Raw genomic sequence first — 25,552 nt, forward strand, 5'->3', positions numbered from 1 at the left:
TTAGCTCTTGATAATTTGACTCTTCATCCCTCTGCAAAATATTTAGTTTACACCGACTCTCTCAGCTCAATTAGAGCAATGCAGAATCTCTCTCATAAGGATCACCCTGTATTAAATCAAATCAAGAATTTGCTGTTAAAAATTAAAGATCGTCAGCAACGAGTGACCTTTTGCTGGATTCCAGCACATTCAGGCATCAAAGGGAACGAGCTGGCTGATATTTCTGCTAAAAATCCGTCAACATTAGACTTAACCTCTGTCTTTATTCCAGTTTATGATTATAATATTATAATTAATACAGCATACCATGCACAATGGACAGAGCTATGGCATAAACAAACAAGTAACAAACTTTTCCAGTTCAAACAGAACCCAAAATTTTGGCACTCATGCATTCAGACATTACGGCGAGAAGAAGTGGTACTCGCACGGATTAGAATAGGGCATACCCATCTAACACACCTCCATCTACTCACAGGCGATGATCCCCCTCAGTGTTCACAGTGCTCTGAACATCTAACCGTGAAACATATTTTGATAGATTGTCCACATTATCAACAACATCGAACTTCAACATTTCATTCTCTGGCAAATCTCCCAGAGCGGATAACATTAAATGATATTATTGGTGAAAATGCAAATATTAATGAACTTTTCTGTTATTTGAAACAAATAGGAATGTATGAACGACTATGATTAATTTCTGACATGAAATGAGATTGAACTATCTTCACATTAAATATTTATTTATTTGAATTTTTTGAACATTCTTATGATTAGGCGCAATATAGCCACAGCAGCTTGTGCGCCATTAAACACCCATACCACACACATACCTTTTATATCTTGACATGGTGGCCTAACTACTTAGGTCACTGAATATTTTCACCTTTTATATATGACCGGTATTTGGCGCATTATAGCCTCAGTTGCTGATGCGCCAATAAACCCCAAACCAAACCAAACCAAACTCGCAAAATATGTTCTCCATTGAAAGGAAACTCCAACTGTCAAAACGCAATCATGGATGTTACAAAATGGCTACCGACTATCTCCTCAGAAAACTTTTGCTATACACTTCTGCAAGAAACGAAAACTGCACCCTGATCCTGAATTGCGCCTTGGAAATCATGCTATTCCAGTCAGTGACAATATTAAATTCCTAGGTTTAATATTGGACAAGAAATTAAACTTCCTGAAACACATACAGCATGTACGAACTATTTGTTTGAAAAAAATGAATATCCTTAGAGTTCTTTCTGCAATATCCTGGGGAGCTGACCGATACTCCCTTCTCCACTTATATAAAACCATAATCCGACCCAGATTAGACTATGGTGCACCTGTATATGACTCAGCTAGAAAGTCAGCATTGCAGTCCCTAAATACCATTCAACATAATGCACTTAGAATAGCTCTAGGTGCATTCCAAACATCTCCAGTGCATAGTCTATATATTGATGCACATGAACTCCATTATCCTTACGGAAACAGATGCTGCTGCTGCTTACGTACGCCCCTCAACGTGGGCACCTGTACGTGGTGAGGGGACCTCCCAGTGATGCTGCTGGTTTGCCAGATTAGCATCACTGGGATCCAACGCCCATACCTTGGTTCCAGGGTTACAACATTGGAATCCGGCGTGTGCAGCCGTGCGCCGCGACCCGTGGAAGCGGAAAGGGGGATCCTGGTGGTTGAGGGGCCCAGCCTTAATACACCACTTTGGCCCCTGCTTCGACGAGACGGGTGGTCCCGGACCGGCTCGACTGGGATCAATCGGCGGGTGGTTTTATACTGCTAGGGTCAACTGCGTTCCAATAAGTCTCCCTCCCTATGGTCCTGGGACGGGATAAAGACTTATTGGTAACGTGGGTATGGTGTTCTAAGCGAACTCGGCGTCCCATTCGTGTACGCAGTACCACAGATAATCTATGGATTATCTGCTCCTTCTATATAACAGAATCTTTATTGAAGGGCAGTTTCCGGACTCCTGGCGGAAGGCAATTGTCCTTGCTTTTCCTAAGCCAGGAAAGGATCCAAAAGTCACCACCAATTATCGTCCTATTGCTCTGACTAGCTGTCTGTGCAAAATCCTGGAGAGAATGGTTAATTCTCGTTTAATATGGTACTTAGAATCAAATGACCTTCTCTCCAACATCCAGTGCGGCTTCCGAAGGAACCGGTCCACTTTGGACCATCTTATTAGATTGGAAACATCCATCCGGGATGCTTTCCTAAAACGCGAACACTTGGTGTCGGTGTTCTTTGATATGGAGAAAGCGTATGACACAACTTGGAGATTTGGCATTTTAAAAGATCTGCATAGCCTTGGTCTTAGGGGGCAACTCCCCATTTTTATTAAACAATTTTTAGCCAATCGATCTTTCCAAGTTCGTGTGGGATCCTCACTCTCTCGTTCCTTCAGCCAAGAGGAGGGAGTACCACAGGGATCAGTATTAAGTGTCACGCTTTTCGCCATCAAAATAAATTCCATCATAGAACAACTTCCTCCAACTGTAAACAGTGCCCTCTATGTTGATGACTTTAGCATATTTTGTCAGTCATGCAACATGAGGGTAATTGAAAGACAACTGCAGAAAGCCATTGATCGTCTCAATTCCTGGGCACGTGTTAATGGCTTCAGGTTCTCGCCGGAGAAGACCGTTTGCGTACATTTTTGTCGCAAGCGTAATCTTCATCCTGAACCTGAATTAAGGCTCGGACAAAATGCTATTCCAGTAGCACCGGACACAAAATTCTTGGGACTCATATTTGACAAAAAGTTGACCTTTCTGGATCATATCCGTCAACTCCGCACAAAGTGCACAAGAGGGATGAATATTCTCCGCTTGCTCTCCTCTACATCTTGGGGAGCAGACCGATGTACCCTTCTTCGCATTTACCGTGCACTTGTGCGATCCAGACTAGATTATGGGTCCCTGGTTTACAATTCGGCCAGAGACAGTGTACTTCGTTGGCTGGATCCTGTCCATCATCTGGCTCTCCGTACCGCTATTGGAGCATATCGAACATCTCCAGTCCAGAGCTTATATGTCGAAGCAAACGAACCGCCGTTATCGCTTCGACGTAAGCAGTTGTCTCTAAACTACGCTTTAAAATTGAAATCCCTGCCAGACCATCCTACGTGGCTATCCGTTTTTGAGCCACGATGGGAAAATTTGTACAACACCCGTAAGACTGCCAACCGACCTTTTGGTATTCGTCTCCAAGAGCTACTCAAAGAACTTAATATCAAGGTAGACAAGGTTGCCCAAACACCGAAGCAACCCCTTCCACCCTGGCATGCTCATTTCCCGGCATGTGACTTGTCCCTTAGGAATTGGGGAAAGTCGGACACTCCATCGTCTGTCTACCTGCAGCTTCATTCTGCACACCGAGCTGAACATTCTGACTTCGCGCCAGTTTACACAGACGGTTCGAAGTCGGAATCATATGTGGGATCTGCTGCTGTCTTTACAGACAGCACTACATCGGAGCAGATTCCCTCTGAATGCAGCATATTTACTGCAGAGCTGCACGCAATTGAGTTAGCCTTGGATCACATTAGTAAATGCCAATACCAACGGTTCATTTTATATTCTGATTCTCTCAGCGTGTTACAGGCTTTAATATCTGTGAGATATAATCCTCATCCAGTTCTGTCTAGTATTCAGCAGAAGATTCACGTTCTCCATGAACGCGAATATGACATCCGCTTCTGCTGGATTCCCAGCCACATTGGGATTAGGGGAAATGATTTGGCTGACGCCGCAGCCAAATCAGCAATTCCCAATAATAACCGTTGCCTGTTAGTCCCCTATACAGACTACAGGCAAATAGTACATCAAAAGGTTCATTCCCAATGGCAGGAATCGTGGAATAAACAGACTGGAAATAAATTATATCGTATAAAGCCTGTAATTGAACCGTGGCAGTCTAGTCTGCGCAGGAATCGTAAGGAGGAAGTTGTTCTTGCCCGGACCCGCATAGGACACAGTCATTTAACTCACTCGTTTTTGCTGAGGGCTGGTGACCCTCCTATGTGTGTGTCCTGTGGCACAGTTTTAACGATTAGACACCTTTTAATTGACTGTCCAGATTTTAGCAATATCCGTCTTACCGTTTTTAATCATCTGACTGAGCCGTATACACTCAGTCAGATTTTATCTGACAATGACAACGTGTCGGCTGTTTTTAGCTATTTTAAATTAATAAAAGTTTTTAATTGTATTTAATTTATGTTATTGTTACGTTTTTATTGATTTATTTTTTATATCATTGTTATTATATATATGGACATGGTGGCCTTACTAATTAGGTCACCGAGAATTTAAAAAAAAAAAAAAAAAATTTTTAAATATTACCTAGTCTTGGCGCACCATAGCCGTAGTTGCTAGTGCGCCAAAAAATCCAAATAAACTAAACCAAACCAAACCAAACCTTACTTCACCTCTACAAATCTCTGGACCCCGCGTGCCAAGCGTTATAGTGATCAAGCAATTTCCTGAGTGATTTTCCTGAGAGCGTTTTATCAAAGATATAGTTTTGTTTCAGTTATAAAAGTTTTGTTACTTTTATATTATAGGCAACTTAGTCTTACAAATCGTAAGCAAGTTTAAGAAAGGAAAAACACATTTCTTCTTTTTTCCTTAAATTAACGTACTACCTTTTATACCGCTTGGTCACTCTAGCGGCACTGCTCCTGCCTCCCCGTGGTGGGGCCGGTAACCTGGGAGAAGAAATCCACTCTCCCAGGGCTGAAAGGAGCAAAGATGGATAAAAATATGTATCCACCTTTAGAGCCATTGAGCTCAACACGAGACAATATAAATGACAATGATAATGACTTCTCTCAACCCAAGAGGCTGAGAACAACCCCTCAAGAGGAGATACCATCATTCCTCATTCTACACTCTCTCTCAGAGCAGCCTCTGAGTAAGTTATCGCCATTCCTTATACAAAAATGTATTGAGTCTGCTGCAGGTTCACCGAAAACGGTAAGGCGACTTCAGTCCGGGGATATTCTTGTAGAGACACTACACGGAGTGGGACTTGTTGAATGTATAAGAAGAGGAAATAGTCCAAGAACTTTGAGAACAAAAAGTAATCCAACAAGGAGAATCCTGACTCGGAAGGATGGTATCCTTGTTCCCACAAGGAGTATAATCCTCACTTTTAGCTCTCCTATCCTACCAACATCTGTTAAAGATGATGGTATATCAAGCTTAATGTCCAAGTTTGCAGACGATACAAAGGTTGGCAGGGTTGTTAAGGACACTACTGATGCTATGCTGCTGCAACAGGATCTGGAAAGGTTGAGCAGATGGGCTGAGAGGTGTCAAATGAAGTTTAACATTGACAAATGTAAAGTACGACATATGGGAAACAGTAACCCCAGATCAACGTATTAACTCTGTGGTACTACGCTGACAGTGGTAGAGAATGAAAAGGACCTGGGGGTAATTGTGCAGGCAGATATGAAGTTCTCTGAGCAGTGCAGACGAGCTGCAAGAGTAGCTCATGGTGTCTTGTCAATGATATACAGGAATTTTTCTAGCAGGGATAGGGATGTGATTATTCCCTTGTATAAGGCATTGGTCAGGCCACACCTTGAGTACTGTATACAGGTCTGGAGGCCTCATTTCAAGAAGGATGTAGAGCTGCTGGAACGAGTACAGAGAAGGGCAACAAGATTAGTGAATGGAACAGAGGGTTGCTCTTACGAAGTAAGGCTTAAGTTTTGCAAATTACAGAGTCTGGAGACCAGGCATCGGCGAGGTGATCTGATAGAGGTCTATAGGGCTTTGAATGGCTTGAGCATGCTCAATGCCGATGGGATTCTTCCTCTTGCTCAGAATAATCACCTGAGAGGGCATAAATTCAAATTGAGGAAGGACGGATGTCGGATAGATGTGCGGAAATTTGCCTTTAGCCAGCGGGCAGTTGGTTTGTGGAATAGACTTCCATCACTTGTTGTTGAAGTTGATAGCCTAAACAAATTTAAGGCTCAGCTGGACAGGTATTTCGAACGAACGGAGGGATGAAATGGGAGTAGTGGTTGTGCTTTTTTTTTTTTTTTTTTTTTTTGGCTGAAGCTGAATAAGCTTGCTTTCTTGCATCATATGCCTCTGCTAATGCTAATGCTAGTGCTAAAGTTGGCTATCTTCATTGCCGTGTGCGTCCTTATATCCCGAATCCAATCAGGTGCTATAAGTGCCAAAAATACGGACACTCCCAAACTGCATGTAGAGGTGAGGCAGTATGTCCAAATTGTGGATCCAAGGATCATAATCAATCTAAATGCACTGCTACTTCTCAATGCCCAAATTGTGGATCCAAGGATCATAATCAATCTAAATGCACTGCTACTTCTCAATGCCCAAATTGTGAAGGTAATCACCCTGCTTTTTCCAAAATATGCGAATTATGGAAACAAGGGAAAAAAATCCAAAAATATAAAGTCGAGAATAAAGTCACATACTCAGAGGCAAGAAGAGAAATACTCAAAACAGAACCAAAGCGTACATATGCCACTGCTGCTAAACAATTTCAGTCAGTTGGTATTCAAACAGATGTTACAGTTCCTCCAAATATATCCATCACTGATTGGGCACGTTGCTTGCTCTCTGCTTCCAAACAGTGTCCTTCACAACAAAAAGCTGAACAAGCCAGTAACACCCCAATTACCATTCCAATCGACGTGCCTCAAACTGCAAAACCAAAAGTGGCAGAAACTAAAGTACTGAACCCACCAGTTTCAACGGGCATGGATGTTGACCAACGCAGTGAATTAGATGATGATATATTAGAACTTCATGCGACTGATGAGATGGACGTCACACGTCCCTACTTTCCAAAGAAAGAGAAAGCGAAATTGGATCGATGCAAGCAAGTTTCAACTAAAAAGCAGTCAGAAACAAAAATAAACAACAAAACCACTTAATGGAAAGATTCCTCCAATGGAATTGTAGAGGCTTTCGCAATACAAAAGACGATTTATATGATCTCATCGACCGGTATGATCTAGCAGGCATATCCCTACAGGAAACCTACTTAAATGCACGAGTGTGTCCCACCATTAAAAATTACACCATCTTCAGACGAGATAGGAGAATAGAGTCGCCAGCCCATGGAGGAGTGGCAATTCTTGTTAGAAACAACGTTCCATCAAAACATATTGCTCTTCAGACCCCTTTTGAAGCAGTGGCAGTGCGTATTGTAATTGGCATCACTCTTACAATAGCGTCAATATATATCCCCCTAATTTCTTATTCACTTCAGACGACCTAGAAAATCTAATAGACCAGCTACCATCTCCGTTCTGCTTGCTCGGAGACATCAATGCACATCGTTCGCTGTGGGGATCTCCAACAATTGACAAGAGAGGTAAACTAATAGAATCCTTTCTTGATGCATACCAACTGATCATTTTAAATACTGGCGAGCCAACCTACACTCATTTTTCGACTGGATCCATGAGTTCAACAGATCTCTCGATCTGTTCTCCCTCCATATATACTATTATGGAGTGGTCCGTTCTTGAAAATCCACTGAACAGTGACCACCTGCTAATTCTCTGCAAACTCCAAACACGAGCAAATTCCCCTTCACCACGTCGCTCCATTTGGAAATTCCGCAGGGCACACTGGAGTGAATATGCCTCTCATGTTCAGTTAGATGATAAAATAATACAATCTCAGATCATAGAAAATGTGACGGAACACATTACTACTCAAATATTACTAGCTGCCACCATTGCAATACCAAACTCTTTACCGGGGAAACGGAAACACAGTAAGTATTGGTGGAACCAAGATTGTACGCATGCGAAACAGGAAAAAACAGATCTTGGAATTTATTTCGTAAATTCCCCACAACTAGTAACCTAATTAACTTCAAAAGACTGAAAGCCAAGTTCCGTAAAATAAGAAGAAATGCAAAGAAAGAAGCCTGGATTAGCTTTTCCTCAAGTATAAATAAGGACACAGATAGTAGAATCATTTGGAGGAAAATTCAAACGCTCAATGGCAAATATGTTCAGTCCCCAACTACAATACTAATTTTGGGAAGGGAAAGAGTTGTCATCACCGGGAGAAATAGCAAATGCCTTAGCTGACCCCTCGACGTGGGCACCTGTACGTGGTGAGGGGACCTCCCAGTGACGCTGCTGGACTTCCAGACTAGCATCACTGGGATCCAACGCCCACAGCCTAGGTTCCGGGCTTACATCAATGGAATCCGGCGTGTTTGCCGTGCGCTGCGACCCGTGGAAATTCGGAAAGGGGGATCCTGGTGGTTGAGGGGCCCAGCTTCAATACACCACTTTGGCCCCTGCTTCGACAAGACGGGTGGTCCTGGAAGGCCCGGCTAGGATCAATCGGCTAGTAGGCTCGCCTGCGAGGGTCAACCGTGTCAATGCCACGCCCCTACCCTCATGGTCCGAGGGACAGGATTCAGGCTGGCGGCGGTGCGGGTATAGTGTCTGGGTAGCCCTGGCGTCCCACTCCCGAGCGCATTTATTGCATGCCGGGTAGTGGGCGTCCCTTTGGGCTCCGTGGTGGGTGGGGAGCCCGGGCACTGAACAATTTAAAAATCTTCATGAATCCTGATAAACGTATTCCTTCAGGGGCCCCAACCCGGTCCCTATCTGAAAATAACGACGGAGAGGCAGATAGCATTATTGCTACAAAGAGGCAGCGAACCGAACTACCATCAGGGCCTGTCCCAAGGTTCTTAATAATGCATTCCACCAATGAAACACCGATTGGTAAAATGTCGCCCTTTTTTATACAAAAAGGGTTGGATGGGTTAGCAGGTACACCCAAGTCAGTTAAGAGGCTCCGTTCTGGGGACCTCTTGATTGAAACAAAAAATGACGGGCAGTCTGAACATCTACTCCGAGTAACATCAATCGGAGGTATACCCATAACAGTGACGCCACACAGAACACTAAATTCATCGAGAGGTGTCATTTCGGAGTGGGACCTTCTCGACGTCACCGAGGAGGAAATCTGCTCCGAATTACAACCACAGGGAGTTACTGCCGTCAAGAGAATCACTGCGCGAAGGGATGGGAAAACTGTTAAAACCAGGAGTGTTATCCTGACTTTTAACTCTCCCAAACCTCCTGATGAGATTAAAGCTGGATACATCAACTGTCCAGTACGTCCATACATTCCGAACCCTTTACGGTGTTTTAAATGTCAGAAGTATGGACATTCTCAAATGGCCTGCCGTGGAGTCCTTGCATGTGCCCGGTGCGGTGCAAAGGACCACGAAACAACAGCATGTTCAGCCACTAAACCCACCTGCATTAACTGTGAGGGAGAACATCCGGCCTATTCAAGGGCATGCCAGAGGTGGGGGCCCCGGGTGCCAAGCGTTCCGTGACCAAGCGATTTCTTTGCGTATCTCAAAGCGTTATCTCTAAAGAGCCTTCAAGTGATAGATTATATTTTGTTTCAACAACCGTTTTCTTTATTTATTAATTAGTGTAGCTCTTTTGCACTAGAAGAAGTAGGCAAAGGCCCAGAAAGGAAAGTTACCTTTCTGTTTTTTATTTCTAATAGTACTAACTAACTAACTTAGCCGCTTGGTCACCTTGTGGCACTGCTCCTGCCTCCCCGTGGCGGGGCCGGAAATCTGGGTGGTAAAACCAACCCCCAGGGCCAAAAGGAGCAAAACATGGACTGTGACAATTTTCCACCGATTAGGACTGCAAATCCAAATACACTAGATTTGCACATACCCGATAATGACTTATCCAATCCAAAGAGACTGAGGACGGATGCTCCCCGAATGGAAAACCCAAGTTTTCTGATTCTGCATTCGCTAACTAACCAATCGTTGGGTAGTTTATCACCATTCCTCATTCAAAAATGTCTTGAGAGCGTAGCTGGCTCCCCTAAAATGGTACGACGACTGAAATCTGGCGACCTGCTTGTTGAGACCACCAACTCAAAACACTCTGAGTCTCTACTCAGACTCACCTCATTTGGTGGAGTTTCAGTTAAAGTGTCCCCACATGCCACTCTTAATTCATCCAAAGGTGTTATTTCTGAATGGGACCTGATGAATGTATCAGAAGAAGAAATTGTTCAGGAACTGCAGGACCAGAAAGTCACACAGGCAAAACGAATTATGATGAAAAAAGATGGAGAACTCCTTCCAACTCGTAGCATAATTTTGACATTCAGCTCACCTAATTTACCTTCATCCGTAAAAGCAGGGTATTTGCATTGTCGCATTCGCCCATATATCCCGAACCCAATAAGATGTTACAAGTGTCAGAAATTCGGACACTCACAAACAGTCTGTCGAGGAGACCCCGTATGTCCTAACTGTGGTTCAAAAGATCATTCCCAGGCTGACTGTAAAGCCCAGGCTCCACTCTGCGCCAATTGTAAAGGTAACCATCCAGCCTTTTCTAAAAACTGTGAACAATGGAAATATGAGAAAAAAATTCAGAAATATAAAATAGAAAAGAAAGTTTCATTCCCAGAAGCCAGAAAGCAAATACAACTAATCACACCTAGACGCACGTATGCTGAAGCCGCTAAAAAGTTTCATTCAGTATCAGTGCAGACTGATACATCAATACCTCCAAATACCTCTATTTCAGAATGGGCTCGTTCCCTACTCAGTTCTGCACCTCAACCTTCAAAGCAACAGATTTCTACTAGAGCTAACAATACACCAGTCACGATACCACCTTCTGCCGGTGCAGATCCCGTAAGATCCGTCCAAGCAGATAACGCAGATTCTAATCGAAAACAGACATTTGACTCCTCCCTTATGGATACTAATGAAATTTCCAATCAAGATGATACCGAAACCATTCTGGAGATCCATCCAGAGGATGAAATAGACCAAAGACCGGTTTTCTCAAAAAGAGAAAGGATTAAAATTGACCGTGCCAAACAGACTTCCAAAAAGCAGTCAGATTCAGTTCCTTCATCTAAATTGAAATAATGAACAACGTTGTCCAATGGAATTGTAGAGGCTTTAGGAGCAACATTGATGACATATACGACATAATTAAGCAGCATAAACCAGTGGGCATCTGCCTACAGGAGACATATCTGACTCCTCAGGTATCTCCTTTGATAAAAAACTATACTCTTTTCAGACAAGATAGACCTATTGCAAATAATGCTCGTGGTGGAGTAGCCATACTCATAGATTCGCGAGTCCCATGCAGACGCATTTCTTTACAAACCTCTATAGAAGCCGTTGCTACCCGAATAGCAATTGGCATCACTCTGACTCTTGTTTCGATCTATCTACCACCCAATCATCCGTGTACTATTCACGAACTTGAAAATCTTATAATGCAGTTGCCAACCCCTTTCTGTTTATTGGGCGACTTCAATGGACACCATCCATTGTGGGGTTCTCCCAATGCAGATGGACGAGGGCAACTCATTGAAATGCTCATTGACAGACAAAACTTAACCATCCTAAATACTGGTTCACCCACTTACATCCATCTCCCAACAGGAACAGTGTCTGCAATAGATCTATCAATATGCTCTCCGATCCTCTTTCCTAATATTGAGTGGACAGCTCTAGATGATCCACTAAACAGTGACCACTACCCATTAATCTGTAAGATCCAAACATCACGCTCTTCAACTGCAAAAAACCAAATAAAATGGAAATTTACCAAGGCAGATTGGGCCAAGTATACCTCTCATGTTTCATTTGATAAACAGATCATTGAATCCTTCCCAATTGACACAGCCACTGATCATATCACCAAAGAAATTCTAGCAGCTGCATCCATTGCCATCCCACAATCACAATCAGTCACCTACAGACCCATAAATTATTGGTGGAACGATGAATGTAAGAATGCCAAAAAAGAAAAAAACCGAGCGTGGAATATATTTCGCAAATACCCTACTACCAACAACCTTATAAATTATAAGAAACTAAGAGCCAAAGCCCGACACATCAGAAAGGAAGCTAAAAAAAACTCTTGGATCCGATTTGCGACTTCAGTAAATAAAAATACTGATGTAAGAACAATATGGAAAAAAATAAGACAGCTAAATGGCAAATTTCCTCCATTATCCTCGCCAATATTCAACTGGAATGGACAGGAGCTCTCTAGTCCTGCAGAAATTGCGAATACTCTAGGGACAATATTCTCCCAGTTGTCTGCCTCGAACTCGTATGATCCGTCATTTCAGAAGATCAAAGCCTCAGCCGAAAAATCAAAACTTAACTTCAAAACCGCTGCTTCTCTACCATACAATCAGACACTTACTATGATTGAACTTCAAAAAGCTATATATTCCTCAAAGAACAGTGCTGCTGGTCCAGACGGACTATATTACATAATGCTTCAACACTTAGACAATAAATCACTGTCATTGCTGCTGACCTTTTACAACCGTATATTCATTGAACATTCATACCCCACTCGCTGGCATCACTCCTATGTAGTGGCAATTCCCAAACCAGGCAAAGATCATTCTATCCCTCACAATTATAGACCCATCTCTCTTACCAGTTGTTTGAGTAAAACATTAGAAAAAATTATACACCGCCGATTAACATGGTATCTGGATTCAAAACATCTAATCTCTGATAACCAGTTTGGTTTCAGAAAAAATCGCTCATCCCTAGATCTTATGGTTAAAGCTGAAACAAATATCAGGAATGCATTTATACGAAATGAACATCTTGTCATGGTCTGCCTTGACATAGAGAAGGCCTTTGACACCACCTGGCGTTTTGGTATCTTAAAAGATCTTCATTCCCTTGACCTGAGAGGTCACTTACCATGCTACATACAAAACTTCCTTCAGTATAGATCTTTTCAAGTTCGCTATAGAGAAGTCTTCTCACAAATCTATATACAAGAGCAAGGAGTACCACAGGGCTCAGTTCTCAGTGCTACTTTATTTGCATTGAGAATAAATCATATTACCAAATGTATTCCCAAGACTGTGAACTCATATCTCTATGCTGATGATCTGACTGTTTCCTGCAGTTCGCCGAATATGAACTTCATTGAAAGGCAACTACAAATCTCACTAAACAATATTGAACTATGGATGACACAGAATGGTTACAGACTATCTCATCAAAAATCGAGTGCCATTCACTTTTGTAACAAACGAGGGATGCATCCTGACCCAGAGCTACACCTAACAAATCATCCTATCTCAGTTATGAGTAGCATTCGCCTCCTCGGTCTAATTTTTGATAGGAAACTTAATTTTTTAGAACATATCAAATATCTCCGGACAACCTGCCAGAAAAAAATGAACATTCTCAGAGTTCTTTCTTCTACAACATGGGGTGCTGACCGTTACACCTTACTTCACCTGTATAGAACTCTAATTAGATCTCGTCTTGATTATGGAGCCCCGGTGTATGACTCTGCTAGGGAGAGTGTGCTAGTACGGCTTGCTCCTGTTCAACATTCTGCCCTTAGGATTGCTACAGGTGCTTATAGAACATCGCCAGTACAAAGTCTCTACGCCGAAGCCCATGAAATTCCACTCTGCCTCAGAAGGAAGATGTTACTTTTGAATTATGCCGCTAAAATTCAAAGCATGCCTACCCATCCAATTTGGCCAATACTTAGTGATCCACAGTTTAAAATGTTCTACAGAAATAAACCCAGAGCAGTCCAACCTACTGGCATCAGATTGCAGGCTCTATCTGAAAGCTGGAATGTGCACCTTGAAAAAGTCCTCCAAGATCCAAACACTTCAGTTCCCCCATGGTCCTGGGTTAATCCATCCTGTGACAATTACTTCCTGAACTGGGGAAAAGATTCCCTTGCAAATATTAACGTGCGACAACTTCATACTTCTCACACACAAAATTATCCGCATTTCATGAAAATATACACAGATGGATCAAAGTCTGATAGTGGAGTAGGTGCTGCAGCAGTTTTCCCTTTTAACACCATCTCTGTATCTCTGCCTACTGAATGCAGCAGTTATACAGCTGAGTTATTCGCCATTAAACTTGCCCTAGAAAATATTATTCATTGCTCCATTAAAAAAAGTATAATATATACCGACTCGCAGAGTACACTAGTAGCCCTACAAAACATCTCCTCACCAACCAATCCTTTAATACAAACCATAAGAAGTAAGATGATTCTTATTCAGGAACGCCAACAAGTAGTCATCTTCTGCTGGATCCCAGGTCACACTGGGATCCCAGGAAACGAATGCGCAGACCATGCTGCAAAACATCCATCTAACCCATTATCTTCAGGCTTTTGTGTTCCATATGTTGATTACAAACCTATGATACGAAGGACATGTAAGGAACAATGGACACTTCTATGGCAAGCTCAAACGGGTAATAAGCTATTGGAAATAAAATCAGAACCACAGTTATGGACCTCTAGTTTTCGTACTAACAGAAAGGAAGAAGTCATCTTAACCAGAGCACGAATCGGCCACAGCCAGTTTACTCACCTATTTCTCCTTACAGGAAATGATCCTCCACAGTGTTCTCAATGCAACTGTCAGCTAACAATGAAGCACATTCTTGTTGAATGCACTCTGTACAAACATGCTCGGCAATGTTCATTCAGCTTCCTTCCAAATCTAAAAGAACCTCTAAAACTCTCTCACATCATAGGCAACGATGCTAATCCCTTGGAGTTATTCTGTTTTCTTAAACGAATAAAACTATATGATCGTCTCTGACTGTTTCCATAACAGTCACCATTGATAACTTTCATATCACTGATAGGCGCAATATGGTCTAAGCAGCCCTTGCGCCAAAAATAACAATAACAACAACAACAACAGCCAGAGGTGGAAAGAAGAAAAAGAAATTCAACGGCTGAAGGCAGAGCTAAACATATCGTACCAGGAGGCAAGAAAAGCAGTGAAACCTCTTAACATCAAAAAACCTACCTACGCCCAGAAGGTAGCAGGGAGATGTTCGATTGGGACTCAGACGGACATGTCTGTCCCTCCTAAAGAATCATTTACTCCCATTGCACGTTATCTTTTAAGCTCCCAAAAACCTGCACAAAGGGACCAATCAGCTGCCACTCCTATATCGATACCTCCTAATGCTCCACAAGTAACAAAAGCAAAAGAAAAGAATAAGAAAGGGGAAGTAACACCTAGTACCCAGGAAAACATGGATGTCGAGCAGAAGGAGGTACATGATGAGTCAGTTTTGGAACTCTTCGCTGAGGAAGAAATGGACACAGGACAGCGTCCATACTTCCCCAAGAAAGATAAATCCAAGACTGACAAAATTAAGCCCTCAGCACCTCGGAAGCCGCCTGACGGACCCACCAAGCCCAAATAATGGGTAAATTCCTACAGTGGAATTGTCGTGGATTCCGGCAAAATACTGACGACATCAAGGCACTCCTGCAAAAGCACAAACCAGTTTGCTTTTGCATACAGGAGACTTATTTAAAGGCAAATGAAGACCCCACCATGCATAACATTACCATCATTCGTAAGGATAGAATTGTGGATGGTTCTGCCCACGGAGGAGTCGCAATCCTCGTCGGCAACCAGATCCCATTTCAGGCTTTACAGCTTACAACTAGCATTGAAGCTGTAGCAATTCGCCTTACAGTGGGGTTCTTATTAACTGTCTGCTCTGTTTATTTGCCACCTGGGATTGACATCCCCCAGAAAGACCTTGATGATCTTATCATGCAATTGCCTTCCCCTTGTTTAATTCTTGGGGATTTCAATGGACATAACACTCTGTGGGGTAGTGCTGACATCAATGGAAGGGGACGAGTCATAGAGCATATGCTCACTGACAATGATCTCTCCCTCCTAAATGTGGGAACAAACACCTTCTTCCACATGCCTACCCGTACATTCTCTGCCATTGATCTTTCTATCTGCTCCCCTTCTCTCCTTCCTTCACTTACTTGGGAGGTAGAAGAAAATCCATATGGAAGCGATCACTTCCCCGTGATAACAACCCTAACTAATGGTAGACCCTGTCTGCCAATTAGTTTACCGCGGTGGAAGATCGATCAGGCTAACTGGAATGCCTTTCAATATCTGGCAAACTTTGACATCACTACAGTCAGTCAGGAGCCAATCAATGATGCAGTCATGTACGTCACAGAAAGAATTGTCCAAGCAGCTGCAATTGCAATCCCAAAATCATCCAGCCGGTTCCCACTATTTCCCAAACCTTGGTGGAATTCCGAATGCACAGCAGCAAAAAAAGCACAAAACAAAGCGTGGGGGATATTCCGCCGATATCCCACCACTGAAAATTTAATATCATTCAAACGTGCACGTGCGAAAGCGCGTTATGTACGACGTCAGAGCCAAAGGAAATCTTGGATTCGTTTTACATCTTCCATAACTCAGGCTGCTAGCTCAAAAGTAGTCTGGGATAAGATCCGGAAAATGAAGGGAAAATATCCACCATGCCCTTCTGTGATCCTCGAGCATAACGGATGTCCAATTGCAGATCGAACTGCAGTAGCAAATACTCTAGGGGAAACATTTGCAAAAATATCTGCAATAACATCTTTTCCCGCAGAGTTTTTGGCCCTGAAAGAGAAAAATGAGAAAAACCCCCTGAACTTCTATTCAAAAGGGCTTGAATCATATAACAAGCCCTTTTCACGGGAGGAATTAAATGCTGCACTCTTTCTCACACACGCAAGTGCTGTAGGGCCCGATGACATCCACTATGAAATGCTAAAACACCTCTCACCACAATCTAAGGATCACCTTTTATTTCTGTTTAACAGAATTTTTATTTACAAACAATTTCCGGATTCCTGGCAAAGGGCTATCGTCCTTCCTTTCCCAAAACCAGGAAAAGATCCTTGCAATCCAAGTAACTATCGGCCTATTGCTCTGACAAGCTGTTTGTGCAAAGTCCTGGAAAGAATGGTTAATGCACGACTGGTATGGTATTTAGAAACAAACGGTCTGCTTTCCAGGACACAGTGCGGCTTCCGAAGAAATAGATCCACTCTGGATCATTTAATCCGATTGGAAACGTCCATTCGTGATGCTTTTATTAAATCCGAGCATTTGGTAGCAGTTTTCTTTGATATTGAAAAAGCGTACGACACAGCCTGGCGATTTGGGATTTTGAAAGACCTTTATAACTTTGGTCTTAGAGGTAACCTTCCTCTTTTCATTAAAAACTTTCTTTCGAATCGCCAATTTCAAGTCCGTTTAGGATCCACCCTCTCTCGAGTTTTCTCTCAGGAAGAGGGAGTCCCACAAGGATCCGTTCTAAGTGTCACGCTTTTCGCAATCAAAATAAACTCTATCACAGAACAACTTCCACCCACTGTAAACAATGCCCTCTATGTAGATGACTTTGCTATATTTTGTCACTCATGCAATATGAGGGTCATTGAAAGGCAACTGCAGAAAACCATTGACCATCTTACAGCTTGGTCTTTGGCTAATGGGTTCAGATTTTCATCACAGAAGACGGTTTGTGTACACTTCTGTCGCAAACGTAATCTTCATCCTGACCCAGAATTAAGGCTTGGGCAAAATAACATCCCAGTTTTAGCAGAATTCAAATTCCTTGGACTTATTTTCGACAAAAAGCTGACATTTTTACAACACATTCGTCAGCTGAGGACAAGGTGTATCAAAGGGCTTAACATCCTTCGTGCCCTTTCGTCAACTTCATGGGGCGCAGATCGTTCTACTCTTCTTCGCCTGTACCGAGCACTTGTCCGCACCAAACTTGACTATGGGTCTCAGGTTTATGGTTCTGCTAGAGATAGTGCACTTCGGTGGTTAGATCCAATCCACCATCAAGCCATCCGGACAGCCACTGGAGCATTTCGCACATCTCCTGTCCAAAGCCTTTACGTTGAAGCAAATGAACCATCTCTGTCTCTTCGACGTAAGCAGTTGTCCTTACAGTATGCATTCAAATTAAAATCCCTGCCCGATCATCCCACGTGGCGATCCGTTTTTGAGCCGCGCTGGGAAAACCTCTACAACACCCGTCGGACTGCCAACAAACCCTTTGGTATTCGCATTCAAGGGCTGCTGAATGAGTTAAACTTGACGGTAAACAACGTTGCCCAGTCACCACGGCAATTGTTTCCACCCTGGCATGCTTATCTTCCAACTTGCGACTTCTCCCTTAAGATCTGGGAGAAGGCTACTACACCGCCATCAGTCTACCAGCAACTCTTTGCATCACATAGACAGCAGTATTCTGACTTTCTGCCAGTCTACACAGATGGCTCAAAGTTAGAATGTCATGTGGGATCTGCTGTTGTATTCCCTCACAAAACATTATCCTATAAGATCCCACAAGAAACTAGCATTTATACTGCAGAGTTGCATGCAATTCAAACAGCCCTAGATCACATTAAAAATCGCGACTACCAGAGGTATATGATTTATTGTGATTCGTCGAGCGTGTTACAGGCTCTGGCATCGGTGAGTTTTAATCCTCATCCGATCCTGTCCGGGATCCGGCAGATTCTTTTTTCCCTCAAGAAATTAGAATTCGATATTCGTTTTTGCTGGATCCCAAGCCACATTGGGATCCGGGGAAATGAATCGGCTGATGCCGCTGCTAAATCAGCCATTTCCCTGGATAATCATTGCCTGTCAGTCCCCTATACAGACTACAGGCAAATAATACGTTCTAAACTACTTTCCCAATGGCAAGATTCTTGGCATGGACAGGCCACAAATAAATTACATCGCATTAAGCCTGTAATTTTGCAATGGCAGTCCAGTCTACGCAGGGTCCGAAGAGAGGAATTTGTTCTTGCTCGGCTCCGCATAGGTCATAGTCATCTAACACATTCCTATTTGCTGAGGGCGGATGACCCACCTATGTGCGAGAATTGTAATGTTATTTTAACCGTCAGTCATCTTTTTGTAGAATGTCCTGTTATTACTGAAGCACGACGCTTGTGTTTTACTGATTTTAATAATTTGACTGAGCCATTTACACTCAGTCAGATTATAGGTGACAGAGACAATATGTCTGACGTTTTTAACTTCTTACAATCTATTAATGTTTATACAAAGATGTAAGTTTTATGGTTTTACTTTTATACCTTGTTAACGTAATAATTCTTTGTTTGACGTGGTAGCTTTTGCTACCAAAATGTTTAATAACATTTTAAATTTGTCTTGGCGCATTATGGCCTTAGCTGCCAATGCGCCATTAAAAAAACCAAACCAAACCAAACCAAACCAAAGCCTTAGCTGAATAATTTGGCAGCATATCAGCAATATACACCTTTAACCCAATCTTTCAACGAATTAAAGAATCTGCAGAAAAGCATAAGATTAATTTCTCTACGGCAGTTTCACCTCCATACAACCAGCCATTCACATTAACAGAATTTCTAGGGGCACTCAATAAAACACCCAGTAGTGCTGCTGGGCCAGATGGGGTCTATTATATAATGTTAAAACAACTTGACAACAGAGCAAAAAGAACATTGTTAAAATATTACAACCGTATTTTCTTAGAAAATACCTACCCACTCTTCGGGCGTCACTCAATTGTTCTAGCTTTACCGAAGCCAGGAAAGGATCATACCTTTCCGCATAACTACAGGCCAATTTCAATGACTAGTTGTCTAGGGAAAGTCCTGGAAAAAATGGTTCACAGGCGGTTAACCTGGTTCCTGGAAACAAACAACTTACTAAACAGCAGCCAGTATGGATTTCGAAAGAACCGGTCCACGCTAGATGTGATGATAAAAGCTGAGGCAAACATCCGAAATACCTTCATAAGGAGAGAACATCTAGTCATGATTAATCTCGATATTGAGAAAGCCTTCGATACCACCTGGCGATATGGTGTACTAAAAGATCTTCATTCTTTCGACTTGAGAGGTCAGTTACCTCAGTTTATTCAAAACTTTCTATGCAACAGAACATTTCAGGTAAGGTATATGAACAATTTATCCAAATCATTTGAACAAGAGGAAGGTGTACCGCAGGGTTCCATTCTAAGTCCAACATTATTTGCAGTAAGAATTACAAATATGACACGGGAAGTACCAAATACAGTAGAATCGTACATGTTTGCCGATGACCTCATTATCTCCTGTCAATCCCAAACTATGAACACCATTGAAAGACAACTTCAAATTTCCATAGCTAAAATAGAATCATGGACACTGCGGAATGGTTATTCATTAGCAGAAAAAAAATCCACTGCAATTCACTTTTGTAAAAAACGAAAACTCCACCTGGATCCAGAAATATTTTTAAAAAACAGCCTGATACCTGTCACTAACAATTTTCGTCTGTTGGGGCTACATTTAGATAATAAACTTAATTTTGCTTCCCATATATCTTACCTTCGAACCACGTGTCTTAAAAAACTGAACATCCTAAGAGCCGTTTCCGCTATGTCCTGGGGTGCTGACAGAAGCTCTCTTCTTCATCTCTATAGAGCTTTAATAAGATCACGCTTAGATTAGGGATCACCTGTCTATGACTCCACTAGGAACAGTTCCCTATTACGTCTGAACACCATACAGCATAGTGCCCTTAGGATAGCTGTGGGAGCCTTCAGAACATCTCCGATCCACAGCCTGTATATTGAGGCAAATGAACCTCCACTGCACCTAAGGAGAAAATCCTTATTATGTAACTATGCACTAAAGATTAAGAGTATTCCATCACATCCTAGCTGGCAGCACTTGTTCGACCCTAAATACACCATGCTATTCAAAATAAACCTAATGAGAATCGCCCCGCAGGGCTTCGACTGCAAGAGCTCATGATCAGTTGGAACATTAATTTTCAGAATGTCTTCCAAGACCTTGGTACTCCTGAACCTCCGTGGACTGAATTCGTACCTCTCTGTGACAATTTCTTTTTAAGATGGGGGAAGACATCCTTGGCTAATACAAATTTTCAACAGCTCCATAAATCGCATTCCTTGGAAAACTCAGGAAAAGTACATATCTATACTGATGGCTCCAAAACAGATACAGCTGTAGGTGCTGCAGCAGTTTCTTCCACCTTCTCAGTAGCTGTGTCTCTTTCAACTGAATGCAGTATCTATACTGCAGAATTATTCCCAATAAAACTGGCTCTAGATAATATAAACAAGTACCGCATCAAGGAATCCTTCATATATACAGACTCCTTAAGCGCAATCACTGCCATTCAATCTACTTTTTCACCCTCTCACCCCTTTCTTAAAGAGATCCGATCTAAGTTATTTCACTATCAAACAGTCAATCAGAAGGTTACCTTCTGCTGGATCCCTGGTCATGTTGGCATCTCAGGCAATGAACATGCGGATGCTGCTGCAAAACATGCCGACTCTGGTTCTTCCAGACAACTAAAAGTTCCCTACACCGATCACAAATGTGTCATTAAAACAACATGCAGGAAACAATGGTCTCTCCTTTGGAAAACTCAAACCAATAATAAACTTCTGCAGATAAAAAAAGAGCCACAACTGTGGACATCTAGTTCCAGGAGAAGCAGGCGACAAGAAGTGATTCTAGCAAGGCTCCGCATCGGCCATTCGCATCCAACTCACCTGTTTTTGGTTATGGGAGAGAATCCTCCTCAGAGTTTCTTTTATCAGTTGCAGCTAACAATAAAACACATCCTCATAGAATGTCCTCAACTTTCAACAGTCAGAAAATCAAGCTTTAGCTCCCTAACTTACAGGAACCCTTAACCTTATTTCATATTCTTGGCAATGAAGCAAATTTCGAGGAACTGTTTAATTATTTGAAGCACATAAATCTGTATAATAGACTGTGATCATAGTGACAAACAAATCATGAAATCAGGTTATGGGAGAGAATCCTCCTCAGAGTTTCTTTTATCAGTTGCAGCTAACAATAAAACACATCCTCATAGAATGTCCTCAACTTTCAACAGTCAGAAAATCAAGCTTTAGCTCCCTAACTTACAGGAACCCTTAACCTTATTTCATATTCTTGGCAATGAAGCAAATTTCGAGGAACTGTTTAATTATTTGAAGCACATAAATCTGTATAATAGACTGTGATCATAGTGACAAACAAATCATGAATAGGCACAATATGGCCCAAGAGGCCCTTGTGCCAAAAAACCCAAGTACAACAACAACAACAATAAATCTCTGATCCGTTAACGCTTAGATTATGGTTCTCCCGTACATGACTCAGCTAGGAAAAGCACATTAGATCGGCTGAATGTCATCCAGCACAGTGCCCTGAGGACTGCTGTGGGCGCATTCAGGACTTCTTTCATGCAAAGTCTTTATATTGAAGCCCAAGAGCCTCCATTACATCTTCGTAGAAACACATTATTGCTTTTCTATGCTTCTAAGATCCAGAGTCTTCCATCGCACCCCAGTTGGGAGTATCTTTATCACACTCGGTGGGATTCCTTTTATGAGAATAAGCCACATGAAAATCGACCTGCCTCACTCAGGATCAAAGATCTTATTCAGAGTTGGAATATTGATTTAGTTGATATTTTTCAGAACACAACTGCTCCTGTTCCACCTTGGACGTATGTTTGTGCCTCCCATGATATACATTTTCTCCACTGGGGGAGGAATGTCATACCTCCCAATAACATGAGACAGTTGCACTCAGCTCATGCTACTCTTAACTCCCATGCCTGTAAAATATATACCGACGGATCGAAAACTGACAGTATGGTAGGTGCTGCAGCTGTTTTTCCTTTATGTACAATTTCAGCCACACTACCTTTATCATGCAGTATCTTCACTACTGAACTTTATGCCATCAAGTTAGCACTTAGTAAGATTATTGAACTTTGAATCTCACCCGCAATAATTTACACGGATTCTCTCAGTGCTATCTATGCCATAAGGAAGAATTTCTCCTCTTCTCATCCTACATTGAAAGAAATTCATTCCGAACTATTTTCCTTTAGCGCGTCCAATCAGTCAATCAGCTTTTGCTGGATTTCTGGCATTCCTGGCCATTCTGGCATTCCGGGAAATGAAAGTGCAGACTTTGCCGCTAAACATCCTCAACCCGCTCTCTCACAACGTCATCAGGTTCCATACACTGATTACAAGCCTGTTATTCGTAAAGCATGTTACGACAACTCGTCACAGATACGGAAAAGGAACACTAACAGCAAACTTTACCAAATAAAATAAGAACCAAAGCTGTGGCCCTCTTGCTTCAGACCAAACAGACGTGAGGAAGTGGTGTTGGCAAGGCTAAGAATTGGACATACCCATCTCTACTTGCTATTGGGAAAAAGCCCACCTCAGTGCTCATCCTGTAACAGTCGGCTTACGGTCCGCCATTTTCTGCTTGATTGTCCCTTGCATTCAACCATCTGGTCAAACATTTTTCAATCAGTTTCCAGGCTTAACGTATCACATGATTTATCGCATATCCTAGGAAACGATGCAAATATTGAAGAACTTTCAATATACTTAAAATGTATTGGCCTATACAAAAGTATGTAATTCAACAAATATAAAGATAGGGTCATGCGATTAAACGATGAATAGACACAATTTGGCCTCAGTTGCCCTTGTGTCTTTAAACCCAATAACAACAACAACAACATACTCCAGCTTCTGTCTACCTTCAGCTCTATTCACAACACCGTGCAGAACATTCTGACTTCTTGCCAGTTTATACAGACGGCTCGAAGTCAGAATCGTATGTGGGATCTGCTGCTGTTTTTCCAAATAATACCATATCAGAACAGATATCCCTTGACTGCAGCATTTACACTGCAGAGCTGCATGCTATAGAATTAGCTCTAGATCACATAAGAAAACACCATTACCAACGGTGTATTATATATGCCGATTCAATGAGTGCACTACAGGCTTTATCAGCGGTGTCACGCACTAATCATCCAACAATTTTCCGAATTCCGCAGATAATATACAGCCTCTATGTAAGTGGATTCGATATCCGCTTCTGCTGGATCCCCAGTCACATCGAGATTAGAGGAAATGATTTGACTGACATTGCAGCCAAATCGGCACCCCTGACGGATAATCTTGACCTGTTAGTTCCTACAATCTCAGTGGCAAGATTCGTGACATCGCCTGGTTACTACAAACAAATTATGTCGAATTAAGCCTGTGATCCATCCTTGGCGGTCCAGCTTACGCAGGGATCGCAAAGAGGAAGTTGTTCTTGCTTGTCTCCGCATAGGACACTGTCATGTGACACACTCCTTTTTGCTGAGGGCTGATGACCCTCCTATGTGAGAGCAATGCGACACCATTTTATCTGTTCAACATATTTTATGTGACTGTACCAGTTTTAGAAATGCTCGTTTTACCGCTTTTCACCATTTGACTGAGCCGTATACACTCAGTCAGATTTTATCCGACAATGACAATGTGTCTGCTATTTTTAGCTTTCTAAAATCAGTAAACCTTTTTACTCACATTTAAAAAATCTACCTTATTATTGTTACTTGTTTACTGATATTTGTCTTTTACAGTTTATACTTGTTTTTATACCCTAACTTAGTGACCAAATTCATTAGGTCACTGAAAGTTTTACTTTTTTTATGACAAGCCTTAGCTGCTAATGCGCCAATAAAACCCAACCAACATACCAACCAGCCTCAACGGCTATCAACTCTCGCAGCAGAAAACAGTCGCTGTCCATTTTTGTAGACCCCGCAAACTTCATCCAGATCCTGAACTTCAAATTTCTAACGTCTCCGTTCCGGTCACCAGTAATATCCGATTTCTAGGATTAACCCTTGACAATAAGTTACATTTCCTAGATCATACCTCTCTGCTTCGGTTATATAGGGCATTAATCAGATCCTGCCTTGATTATGGTGCTCCTGCCTATGATTCTACCAGAAACAATGCATTACGCTGGCTTGATCCAGTTCAACACAGTGCATTGAGGATTGCACTTGGTGCATTCAGAACATCGCCAGGTAAAAAGGTAAAGTGCAGCCATTATCAACCCACTGCAGGATGGAAGCCTCCTCAACATGGTAAGGGACATGGACCATAATCTGCCACACTGGTCCAGTGCGAGTTGGCAGATCGACCGTATTCAGCAGTCATGGGCTTGAACCCTGGTCTACTCAAAGAGCGTGTGCTACTGCACTCCCGCTCCTGACCACTCGGCTACGGAGGCCAGTACATAGCCTTTACATTGATGTTCATGAACCCCCACTACCTTTACGTAGGAAATCACTATTACTAAAGTACATTGCCAAGATACAAAGCTGTGCCTTGCATCCCATTCAGTCATACCTTTTCAATCCATTATTTGAAATCCTCTACAGAAATAAACCTAGCATAGTAAAACCAGATGATCTGCACCTTCTTGAATTGATGCAGGTTTGGAATGCTTCCATCCATTCCGTACAACATGTAGCAACTTGTACTCAGCCATCATGTGTTCCACCTCCTATGCCTAGCTGCGGCACTTACCTCTGTCAATGGCGTAAGAATATGTTGCAAGCTTCAAATGTCAGACAACTTCATGCTATTCAGAATCAAAAATGTATTGATTTTTATTCAATATACACAGATGGCTCTAAATCTAATTCAAAAGTTGGAGCAGCCGCAGTGTTTCCGAATACCAAAATTTCAGCATCTCTTCCATCTGAATTCAGTA

At 42.2% G+C, this 25,552-nt stretch overlaps 1 protein-coding gene across 1 annotated transcript in view; it reads left to right on the forward strand.

The window, feature by feature from the left end:
- LOC150085784 (uncharacterized) overlaps window positions 1–24,436 on the forward strand; it is a 43,372-nt gene extending 18,936 nt beyond the window's left edge. The window contains exon 3 of the mRNA XM_090374692.1: window positions 24,408–24,436. Coding sequence (XP_090230818.1) covers window positions 24,408–24,436 — 29 coding nt within the window. The remainder of the gene's footprint in view (window positions 1–24,407) is intronic.
- Window positions 24,437–25,552: the final 1,116 nt, after the last annotated feature.

This window comes from Mastigoproctus giganteus, chromosome 5, assembly GCF_048544385.1.
Source record: "Mastigoproctus giganteus isolate SK-2022 chromosome 5, ASM4854438v1, whole genome shotgun sequence".
Taxonomy (NCBI): Eukaryota; Metazoa; Arthropoda; class Arachnida; order Uropygi; family Thelyphonidae; genus Mastigoproctus; species Mastigoproctus giganteus.